This window comes from Dendropsophus ebraccatus, chromosome 6 (assembly GCF_027789765.1).
Source record: "Dendropsophus ebraccatus isolate aDenEbr1 chromosome 6, aDenEbr1.pat, whole genome shotgun sequence".
Lineage (NCBI taxonomy): Eukaryota > Metazoa > Chordata > Amphibia > Anura > Hylidae > Dendropsophus > Dendropsophus ebraccatus.
In genome coordinates, this window is record NC_091459.1 from 130,453,281 (window position 1) to 130,465,462 (window position 12,182).

The window sequence follows — 12,182 nt, forward strand, 5'->3', positions numbered from 1 at the left end:
AGTTATAACTTTACAGCTATGCCCATACTATGATTTCTAACATTCCTCCCCAACTCAACATATGTTCCTTTATGAGACCATATATCATAGTAGAAAGAGAAGGCTGTAGCCATTCTGTTATTTTAACTCAACAACTTAAAGTGTACCTTTCGTAATGAAAAACTTTGATATGTCATAGAGACATGTCAAAAGTTTCGATCGGTCCAGGTATGTTCAGACCTGTACTGATCGGGACATAGAGCGGGGAGAGGACTGCAGCTGCAACGTGACCTTTCCCCCTCTGAGTTAAAAAAAAAAAAAAAAAAAAGAGCTCCACAGGAACCCATTATAAGTCTTCTCCTTGCTCCATCTCCCGATCGGTATAGGTTAACACTCAGGCTCGGACCGATCAAAACTTTTGACATGTCAATATGTCAAAACGACAAAGACACTTTAAGGGCATGCTTCCAGACACAGTTGCAGTAAATCTGCATGTGTGAACATACCCTAAACGTGGATCCATAAACAAAGAAATAGATTTATAAGATCTGAGACAAGTGGATACATTCCCCAACAACTAGTTCATGCCATGTCAATGGTACATGTAAGAAGGGAACAAGCTGGAGACAAGTGTGTGATAGCACACTTCACTCCGCTACTCCGGGTAGTCTCCATCCTCCCTCTTCTTTATAAGTCTATGTGTAAACTGGAGCAAGATGATTGACAGCAACGGCACACTTCTCCCCACTCCCCCTTCTCGTGATCGGAAGAGCCCTCAGCAGTGAGATCCTGACTGAGGGTACAAACCCACTTGACGTATTTGCTGCGTGAATCAGTCTTAAAAATAAGCAGGCAAAACGCAGGTTGGCTTTATACGATTGTTCTGTGTTAAAATACGCAATTGCAATACGTATTTTTGAAGCGTGAAGCTTTTTGTTAGCAAAGCATCAGTTGTTAACAACCTGTGTGAAAAACGCATGTAGCTTCACGCTTCAAAAATACGCAATTGCGTATTTTAACGCAGAACAATTGTATAAAGCCAACCTGCGTTTTGCCTGCTTATTTTTAAGACTGATTCACGCAGTAAATACGTCAAGTGGGTTTGTACCCTAAAACTAAAACCTTTAACCTACCTCCATGACTTTTTAATGACATTTATGCTTTTGTGCCCTGATGTAAAATCTGTAACAACCCCCTAACTAACAAAAAAAACAAAAAAACTGTTTGCCTCCTAATGTTACACCTCTGCTTTTTTTGTTGTTTTACATTATAAGCGAATGTCAGTTTACATTATTATATATAAGCGGATACAAACAAAGACGCGTATAGATCTACTATTATTTTATTAAATTTGCTAAAAACATAAAAAAAACTAAATATACAAGTACAAAAATATCAAAGCTCAAACAGACAGCATGGGTCAGGTTTTAAGATTGATGTTTATAAAGCACCAACATACTTAACAAATCTAGAAGAAATTAGTTTACATTGCTACCTGCCCACATAGAGAAAGAGACAGAGTTCATGCTGGTATTGTGCTGCTCATATCTTAATGCATGGTGCAAATGCTGCATGACCATAGTGCTAACTGCACAGCTCGCATATGATGCTATTCCCTACTAACCTAAATGGGAAAAAAAAAGCTTTTTCTCAGTTTCTGTGCTACTGGCTCTACCACTTATTATACATTTAGGGGTTCTTCTAGACATTAACATTGATGACCATCAAGGTTTGACCTCCAGTGTTAAAAGGGAATCTGTCACTAGGTTTATGCCACCTTCAATGAGGGTAACATAAACTATTGACAGAAATGCTGAACACATCGGTGTATTACATCATTCTGTTCAGCTGTTCTCCTAATATGCAGGAGAATAGGATTCTTGCCACACCCCTCCCCAGCTTCTGATTGACAGTTGACTGACTATACACAGTGTGGATAGATAACTGCCAATCAGCGGCTGGTGGGCGGAGTTTTCTGCTTCTCATGAATATCCAGGACTACTGAGCACATGCACATAATGGAGAGGACTACTTATTGTCCATGTTATTCATGAGGATATCTCTGGATCAGCTGCACAGAACAATGTAAGTGATATATAATTCTGTTCAGTTTCTCTGTCACTAGTTTATGCTTCCCTGAGATAGGACAGCATTAACCTACTAACAGAGTCTTTTTAAAGTCTTGGAAAATCCATTTAAGTTATCTATAAATCAATTGAAATAAACAAGGTCAATAATAAATACTGTATATTACAAACGCTGTGTAAAGAAAGTGCTGCAGTGATGCGATATGATACGATGAAGTAAAACACGAAACAGAAAAGTATAGAACTACATAGCTTATTTTAGACGGAATAAATGTTTTTGGATAATGCTCAGTTTACAGTTTCCACTTCTTGTGTTTTCTTTAAGGATTTTACTATCTTTTCCTCCCTTTTCCTGTAAAAAAAAATAAAATATGTCGATATCAGCAATTGACTGCTAAAAAGCTCATAAGCCCAAACATAAAAATACATTTTTTTCTGAATTAGCAACGTAACGGAATCTTAATGTTAATGTAATGTCCTATTGAGTTAAGGAGACAAATACAAATTTTAAGAGTGCCCCCTATAACAGCAGTCTGGCTGTGTGGTCTGGTCCTCCCCCTATAACAGCAGTCTGGCTGTGTAGTCTGGTCCTCCCCCTATAACAGCAGTCTGGCTGTGTAGTCTGGTCCTCCCCCTATAACAGCAGTCTGGTCCTCCCCCTATAACAGCAGTCTGGCTGTGTAGTCTGGTCCTCCCCCTATAACAGCAGTATGTTTGTGTAGTCTGAACCCCCCTCTATATAGCAGTGTGTTTGTCTAGTCTGGACCTCCCACTATAACAGCAGTCTGATGTATAGTATGGACCATCTCCTATAACAGCAGTCTGGTGTAAGCAGTCTGGCTGTGTAGTGTGAAGAGTCCCCTGTGTAAGCAGTCTGGCTGTGTAGTCTGGAGCGCCCCCTATAACAGCAGTCTAGCTGTGTAGGTTCAGGGAAGAAAAAGAGCGCTGCACCTCACACCTATGCAGAATTTTGTGTATGAATTGATCAAGCCACACTGCCCCATGTACCACGTGCCGGTATCTGATACATATGGGTCCCTACACTAAGTCCACACTGTGTCGGTCAGTGGCCACCACCCCTGCAGGCGTGCATGAGCACAGAAGGGAGGCCATGGAACGGCCCTGCAACCCCCATGCCACAGGACCCGACCCAAGTCTAGCTGTGTAGTCTGGCCCTCCCCCTATAACAGCAGTCTGGAACGTCCCCTATGTAAGCAGTCTGGCTGTGTAGTCTGGACCTTCTCCTAGAACAACAATCTGGCTGTGTAGTCTGGACCTTCCCCTAAAAACAGCAGTCTGGCTGTGTAGTCTGGAGAGTCCCCTATAACAGCAGTCTGGCTGTGTAGTCTGGACCTCCCCCTATAACAGCAGTCTGGCTGTGTAGTCTGGAGAGTCTCCTATAACAGCAGTCTGGCTGTGTAGTCTAGACCTCTCCCTATAACAGCAGTCTGGCTGTGTAGTCTGGACCTCCCCCTATAACAGCAGTCTGGCTGTGTAGTCTGGACCTCTCCCTATAACAGCAGTCTGGCTGTGTAGTCTGGACCTCCCCCTATAACAGCAGTCTGGCTGTGTAGTCTGGACCACCCTCAAGACATGAAATATACTTACTTCAGGTTTGTGATAATATTGGCTGTCCATTTGTCTTTGGGATTTGCACAAACTCTAAACTTCTTTGTGATTAATCTGTAGGGGCACACAAGTATTCATTATTATTATATTTATTACACACTATAGGAACAATAATGCCGATACAACGCCAAGGAAACATCATTAATATGGCAGATCTCTGTCTACAAGGTTGTTTCCTACTCTGATGAGATTTCAAGATATGTCATGGGAATTTAAGAAGGTTTTAAAAAAAAAAAAAAATAGAAAAAAAAAAAAAGAACAATTAGAAAAGCCCAATAATTTCTGTAAGGAGAATGGTGCATGGCTGGATATGATGCACTTCTAAAGTAGTCCAGAACCTCAAAAGTTTCATCCAAAATAATAAGCAAATAATGAGTGACTCTATATGTTCATAAAGTTACTCAGCTTTATATACGGATTAGTTTTGAGTGTAAACTGAAGTAGTGTCAGCAGGGTGGCTATAGCAAGTACAGTCTAGAAGTCACTTACATGACTGCATCAATGTCGCACACTTCTGAAGAGTTCTGCATTATGTATCCTTTGATGGCCTTCATTGGTAATGGCTTTCTGGTATATGTATAACAACAATCAAATACTAGGAGGCAAAAGAAGATAAAAAACCAATGTTAGAATAAACGATAATTCGGTCCTGTTTATCAATCATGGTAACTTTAAGTGTGTGTGGAGGGGGGGCAGAAACAGCTAATTACTATTTATTCTGTAGCTGTCATAGAGAAATATATATATATATACTGTATATATCTTAGAGCTGGTGGATCACCTAAATAATAGTTAACTGCAATACAACAGGCAGTGTACTCTATTAGTGATTGAAATAGCTTTTGTACAAGACCCATAAGGTGTAAACAATAAATACATTTTTTTGGATAAATGAATATAAAAAATTAAGAAATTTTCTGTAATTTCATTTTTGGTTCAATAAAAGAAATCTAAACTACAAAAAAAAAAAATAATAAAGTACAGCTCACAACACAAAAAGCGAGTCCTCACAGAGTTATAGGGGTCAGAGTATAGCGCTGCAAAATGTTTTAAAGTCATAGAAAAAAAACTATATTTTTTTTACCATATAGTGAACAAATGTGTGCAATTGCATTTTTAAATTAAAAATTTTTGCATTTTTAATTTTTACCCCACAAATGGTCTGGTAATTTTATGTGGTAAAATGAAGGGCTCCATTAAAGGTAACAATAAGCCCCCATACAGTTCTGTCAGTGCAAAAAAAGTTATAGGTGGTAAAGAGGGAAAGGGTTAATCTTATACAACTATTGACTTTATGGCCACAAGTGAAAGTATTAGAACTGGCCCTTTTTTGACTTACAAATTCAGATGCAACAAACCTGAATGCCACAGTGTGAAAGTGGCCTAGTTTAGATTCTGTGATCATATTTCTAGGTTATCAAGTAATATTACACATCTAATAAGTCTAAGGTCAGAATACCGTACACAAGTAACCCCCACTCACCTGCGGCATTGGTCAGGGACTGGAATCCCAGCAGTAAGATATACAGGAGACCCAGAGAGCGAATAAGAGACATGATGTGATCAGTGGTTTTCTATTTAGCACACGAGTGCAGAGCTCAGGTAGTTATATAGTATGTATATGACCACGTTCCTCCCACACGTCAGTCATAACCTGAGACTTTCCCATTTACTTTCCACTTCTACAGCTAATAATAACATAGTATGAACTGTAGCTAGGAAATTCCTGCCACTCGCAACCCCATGTCGTAGGTCGGAACCAGGTACATTCTAGTCACGGGGTTTGGAAAGTAATGGAGAACAGACAGGTGCACTGTAATGTATATACTGGACTTTTTCCATGTGTTTGCCCGTCTACTTTATGTTGCTTCCTTTATTCATAAACTGTGTTGCTGTCTTTATTCTCTTCTACTTTACAGTCACTTAGCAGCTTTTTAGCGGCCATCAAACAATGCATTGCTTTCTAGTCACAGGACAGGAAGAGATTTACTGTTACCAGCTATAAACATTACTGAAGAGCAGTATAAGACAAGTAAAACATAGCACTTAGGGTATGTTTACACTGAGCAAAATAGGCGGAATCCTCCGCTGCTGAATCTCGCCTGCCACAGTGTCTCTATGGAAGGAATAGCGCGCCTCAACTCTCGCCACTCTCTGCGCAAAGAATTTACATGTCAATTCTTTTAGGGGAGAGCGGAGGCGCACGAGCCCTCCCATAGAGGTGCTGTTTGACACTGAGGCAGGTGGGATTCTGCAGCTCTCTGCCAATTTTGCTCAGTGTGAACATACCCTTACAAGGCAGATCATGTGAATACTATGGGTCCCATGGAGAGAGGGGATTGCCCATTTATTCTGTGCTACTGATCGCAACCCCAACACACATTCTTAACAGATACAGATGTGTGTATGGCACCAGAGAAGTTAATGGGTCATGGATGTGTGAAAGGGGCCTTAGGTGGCAGAACCCAGCACATAAATATAGTGATCTAGTCTTTTTTTTTTTTTTTTTGAACAAAAGAGATGGAGTCCTATAGACCCCGAACTAGCAACTGAGTTAGACTTGGATGCAAAAGGGGCCACCCTGGTATTTCCCTATTTGTGTCCCAACATTCGCAACAGAGTGGGATGGAAGAGGCTACATATCAGGGTGGTTTGGTGATCTCCCCACTGGGAGTCTCCCCCTTGGCAACAGGCTTTCCTACTCTGGAGGGATATCTGGCCATTCCTGTGTTTTGAGACTCGTAACTGAGGCTCCATGGACCCCTTTTTGCATGCCCTACAAACCGGATAAAATTGTAAAGGCCTATAGCATAATTATGTAATCACCAAAAGAATGTTAGCGTCCATGTCATCCTCTCAACAAAGGAGATTCTTAAGTGTTCTCTCCATAATAGAAATATAATTGAGAGAAATCACCCTTTGCGTACTTCCCAAGGACAATGGTCTATCTCGGTCTATTCTGATCTGACCTTTCTACATAGTACAATGCTGTAAATTGTTGTCCAAAAGCAGAAAAAGAAACTTCACAGTTCTTCACAAATTTTCTCGTTCTAAGGAGCAACACATAGATTAAATAACTTCCCCTTTATGTCCTTCAACAAATGAATGGAAAAAACCCTATGATATGTGTAGGGGATATGGTGGGAGAAAAACACAGACACATGTTGGTGCTAGCAAAACTTTCCTTCGCATAGGACTGCAGGGAGCAACACCACCCTGAACCCACTATGGGCCCACATAGATATAACATTAATAAAACACATCACTCCATTGTTGTTGGGCAGAGGTAGGCCACAGCTTTATTATTATTTTCACTTATATAAACCATTTCCTTCCTAAGGAAAGCAACATAACCACTGGAGGTGTACCAACAAAGGGGTGTGCCGGCCGTCAACTTGAACGGCCTTTGCCAAGTTCATTCCTCCATTTTCTTAAACATCAACTTCACCGCCTGCTGTGGCTTGATTAGTAGCATCTACGATGAGATACATATCAGTAAAACAGAATATATAACAAACAGGTGTAAACATCAGGGAGGGAGGGTGGGAATCTGGATCTGATCCAGCAGGGAAGAGGAAGCACAGGGCCATCACTGGCCATATATACCCCAATTCAGATCAGGAGCTGATAGGCTGCTCCAGGTCAAATGCTGCCCCACATGGTGTTACCATGACTGTTCATCCAGGGGGGAAGTACTAGGCCATGTTGGGCAATTAACTCAATGTCTGCTGCTAACCAGCCCCTGCAGTCCCGTATGCCTTTCTTATGCTTCTGGCATATTCAATGACAGTCATCACTGTACACATGGCATTTATGCTTAATTGTTACAGAGAGATACAACTTGATGGTTTTTCTCACATTTAATGGGTAAATGCACTTGAACAGTTGCTACTTTTTTAAGGAAAGCAACATAACCACCGGAGGTGTACCAACAAAGGGGTGTGCCGGCCGTCAACTTGAACAGGCACTGCCAACTTCATTCCTCCATTTTCTTAAACATCAACTTCACGGTGCTCCTACCTCCACCCAACAAGAAAAGCCCTTGCTCCACACCATCCTGTAAACCTGAAAGAAAAATGTCCAGCCCACTGTCATTTAGGTGAACTCCATCATGACCCATGAGACGGCGATTGTCACCTTCTAACTGGCGGCGACGAACTACTACCCAACCCCTAGAGCGCACAAAGCGTGATGTACATGCATTAACAGTGCGCCTGGCCTTCTTAACTGCCCCGGCATCACGCGCCCCCTGCCAGGTAACCCTGGGTACAATTTCCGACCATACAAGTACCATCTCTTCAAAGAACCGAGAGAGGCGGTCCATATCAGTTTTGATCATAGTCAAGAGTTCAGCCAGCCGAAGGAAACATAGATCATTCCCTCCGGCATGCAGGACTAGAACAACCGGAATGCAGTACGACTGATGTCAATCACTTCGGTCAATACCTCAGTCCATCTCAGACCCTTAATACCCCTCCAATGTACGTCGGCATTGTTGAAACAGAGGCTCCTTCCACCAGGTCTATATTCAGCCCTCTGTGCCGCCCAGAAGATGTATGAATGACCGACCAGCCACACAGTAGGACGCCGCAGACCTAGGGAAGAAAACATGAAGCAGCTCAGGTCTGATGTACGTTGCATAGCAAGCAGACTTCCATCTACCAATCCTTTGCACATCAGCTTCAGACATACCTGATTTGGCCGCCTCTGTCGCGGCACCAATGCGAAATGAGTGGGTCCCATAATCAGACGGAGAGACCCCAGAAATCTCGAGTACCTTTTTAAGGACTGATTGAAACTGGTAACGGGTGAGACAAGAGGCACTCATGTAACAAAAATTCAGGGCCAACCGGGCGCAATGCATGGTACATGGTAATGCCGACACGCAGCGCGCCAAAAAGGCTAAACAAAATGCCGCCGAAAAAAAGAGAGACTTCAAATGCAGAAGAACAAACAGTGGTTAAGCCAACTATCATTCTCTGCAATAAAGCATAAGAAATGGGGCACATACAATCCCGTCCCACGTGCTCCTTTCTCCAGCCCTTCAACGCCTGTCTAATCATGAAGTGGGATGTAACATCTACCCAACCCCTCAATTTGAAATGAAAACCCAAACCAGATAACCACCGCTGCGCAACCACGCATGAACAGCCCCTCTGCCGCAAAAGTAACAGATAAGAAATGGTGACCTCTAATCTAGCCTGATCGCTAGGCGCAACCTGCTGCAATCCCACCAACTCATTCCATTCAGCCCATGCCTTACCATGATTTCGCCAAGTGCCAGGGGCCACAGATGCTTGTACCAAACCCATCAGCCAAGGGTCACCAACTGCCAAAGGTGGGGAGGGCACTCCAGGCCTTGTACCAAAGCCCCCTGACATAGTCTCTTGAAGTCCTGAAAACGAGAACGCGAGAGGGCATCAGCAACATTATTACTCACCCCAGGAATGTGCTGCACTCTAAACACAATGTTGTGCTCCAAACAGTGAAGCACTAAATGTCTTAACAAGGATAACACTGGAAGAGAAGAAGACGTGAGTTTATTGATACAATGAACAACACTTAGATTGTCACATCAAAAACAAACTCGTCTATTGGCTAAAACCCCACACCACAATTCAATGGCCACAATAATAGGGAACAACTCGAGGAGGGTTAAATTCCTGCACAATCCAAGTTCACGCCAGTCTGGGGGCCAAGATTGGGCACACCATGCAGTGCCAAGGATGGCCCCGAAACCTACCGAACCAGAAGCATCAGTAAACAAAGAAATATCCGAATTAGTGACCTCACTTGAAAGCCAATAAGTCAGACCATTGTATGAGGAAAGAAAAGTTCTCCAAACCAACAAGTCAGAACATAAGGAACTGGTAATTTGGATGAAATGATGGGGGGACCTGACCCTTTTTGTAGCTAGGGAAAGCCGTCTAGAAAAAACTTGCCCCCATTGGCATAACTCTGCACGCAAAAACGAGCAGGCCAAGGAGGGACTGAAGTTGTCTCAACGTAACCCGCTTGACTGAACAAAAACCGTTCACCAAATCCGTCAACTTGTCAAGCTTGTCCCGTGGAAGACGGCAGACCCCAGCCTCTGATTTAAGTTCAATGCCCAGAAAAGACAATCTGGTGCATGGACCTTCAGTTTTTTTCCAGGGCCAGAGGAACCCCAAAACGATTCATGAAGAAGACAAATGTGGACAGCAAAAATTTACAATTATTAGTATTCCCAGGAGCTACGAATAAAAAATCATCCAAGTAATGTATTATCGCATTAGAGGACAACACCCATTCGAGAAAAGAACTAAACATCTCGAAATAGCGGCACGAAATTGCGCAACCCATGGGAAGACACATATAGTAAATGTCACCATCTACCTGAAAACCATGGCAAACCAAAATGATGGCAATCTGGGTGGACGGGGAGAAGACGAAAGGCTGACTTAATGTCAGCCTTAGCCATAAGGGCACCTTTCCCGACGGCCTGAAGGAGAACGACCGCTCTTTCAGAAGACACATATGACACAACCGCGTCCTCCCTGGGAATGCCATCATTGACGGACTCACCTTTGGGATATGACAGATGGTGGATAAGTCGAAACTTACCTGTGTCCTTCTTTGGAACACCCAAAGGCGAAAACCTCAAGTTATAGAACGGAGGGTCCAGAAAGGGGCCAGCCACTCGACCAGCCTCCAACTCCTTTGAAACTTTGTCCCACAACACTTTGGGCAAATCTCTAGCAGACTTAAGGTTATCAGCCGTATAGGGAAAATGAGACAAAACAAATGGTATAAAGAAACCTTTGGAAAAACCCAAGCGAATTTGCTCAGCCGCCTGCCTATTGGGGTACATGGTTAGCCAGGGGAGCATCTCTGACACGCTCACTGGCGTCCTTACCATCACTGAGCGACGGAAGTTTAACTGCAGGTTTGCTGGCTCTCTGACAACGCACAGCAGCATGTTGACCTCCACAGGTCGCACATTCATGGTTAAATTTACAGAGGCCATAAAACTTGCAGTGCCCTTCATTGAAGAGCCAACAGGTCTCCGGGCGACGTACGGCCACTGTCCCGGAAGGGGATGAGGCAGCGGCCGGTGACTGAAAGGGAGTTGCTTTCTGCGACAACATAAGCCGGAGCCAGACATCTGTTGCCTTTACCCCCCAACCAATGTCAGGTTGCAAAGACAGCCGACGTCGAAACTCCTCATCATACCTCCACCATGCGCTACCGCTGTGTGACCTATATGCATTGCACACAGAGTCAAGGTATATGAAGAGCTCCGAGCATCATTCAGGGTGCCGCTCATCCATGACGCAGCCAAGGACAGAGAAGGCCTGAAGCCAGTTATTAATGGTCTCAGCCGCCTTCGGCTTCCAGTCGTAAGCTCTCTCGGAAAAGGGCCTACGCTCTTTGTCAACTGTATGTTGATCAGTCGTAACAAGAGACCATATGTCGATGTATCTATTCCCCCATATTTTCTCTTTTACTTCATCATCTAAATGTGCTCCCAGCGGACTAATGCCGCAAAAGAAGGCCTCCTTGTGCACTCCAGCAGTAGGCTGAGAACGCTTAGCAGATTGAGCATTGGGTGCGGCCTCTAACTTCGGTAACAGGGCCTTGATGGCGGGTACCAGTTCCTTTTTCCCCGCACCCCAAGCCTTAACAAAATCAAACTCACCAACAGGAGGAGCAGATGGGCCTGGGACCTTGACAGCCGCGGCAACCGGTTGATGGACAGCTGACGGAGCTGGGGAAGACTAGACCACTTGGATAGGATCAGCAGGCACCTCCACCGTGCTGGCCCAGCTGGCCTCAAGATACGACAGTCTGGCCGAGGATGAAGGTTCCCGCCTATGCTTATCTCTGCGCGACCCTCTATCCAAACTGGAGCAGCTTCGGGAAGACGAGCCAGAGGGGGACCGCCACTGTAAGAATCTTGATCTCTGTGAACGAGAACTCCTCCTTGACTCCCTGGAATATCTACGGCAGCGGTGGCGTCTAGAACCAGCACCTCTGCGGCGACCACGCCGGGAAGAGTCCTGGGAGGATGATTGGGAAGACGAGTGATTATGACTGCGTCTGCCCCGCCCCAAACCACGAGGGAGAGTAAATTGCGCTTCCTCAGGCTGCCGCTCCGCAAGGGAGGCCTGTTGGAGCTGAGGTGCAGGCATAGCCGGATCAGCAGGAGGCTGCACAGCAGGTGCCAAATAAGCCTCATCAGACAGTGTAGGGGACACTACAGCCTGCTGCTTAGTACTTGCAGCAGGATCCTCACTAGCTACAGCACCAGCAGCCTCCTGTGAGGCAGAGCTGGATGAGGGGTTATTACCCATGACTGAAGACAGGGCAGGTGGAGCAGCTACAGCCGGGCGGGAGTCTAACAAAATGTCCGACGCCACATGCGGCTGCACAGTAAGAGGAAGGGGCGGTGTTGAGAGCGCACAGGCGGGGGCGTGGCCAAAACCACGGCCGACGCGCTACTGCCAG

At 44.5% G+C, this 12,182-nt stretch overlaps 1 protein-coding gene across 1 annotated transcript; it reads right to left on the reverse strand.

Moving 5' to 3' along the window:
* Positions 1-1,314: 1,314 nt before the first annotated feature.
* On the reverse strand, positions 1,315-5,263 carry LOC138795097 (C-C motif chemokine 20-like). Its single transcript, XM_069974053.1, has 4 exons — positions 5,179-5,263; positions 4,185-4,290; positions 3,675-3,749; positions 1,315-2,418 (listed from the first exon to the last, which is right to left on the reverse strand). Exons 1-4 carry the CDS (start codon positions 5,249-5,251, stop codon positions 2,355-2,357), a joined length of 318 nt encoding a protein of 105 aa, XP_069830154.1. The 5' UTR covers positions 5,252-5,263; the 3' UTR covers positions 1,315-2,354.
* Between the last annotated feature and the right edge of the window lie 6,919 nt (positions 5,264-12,182).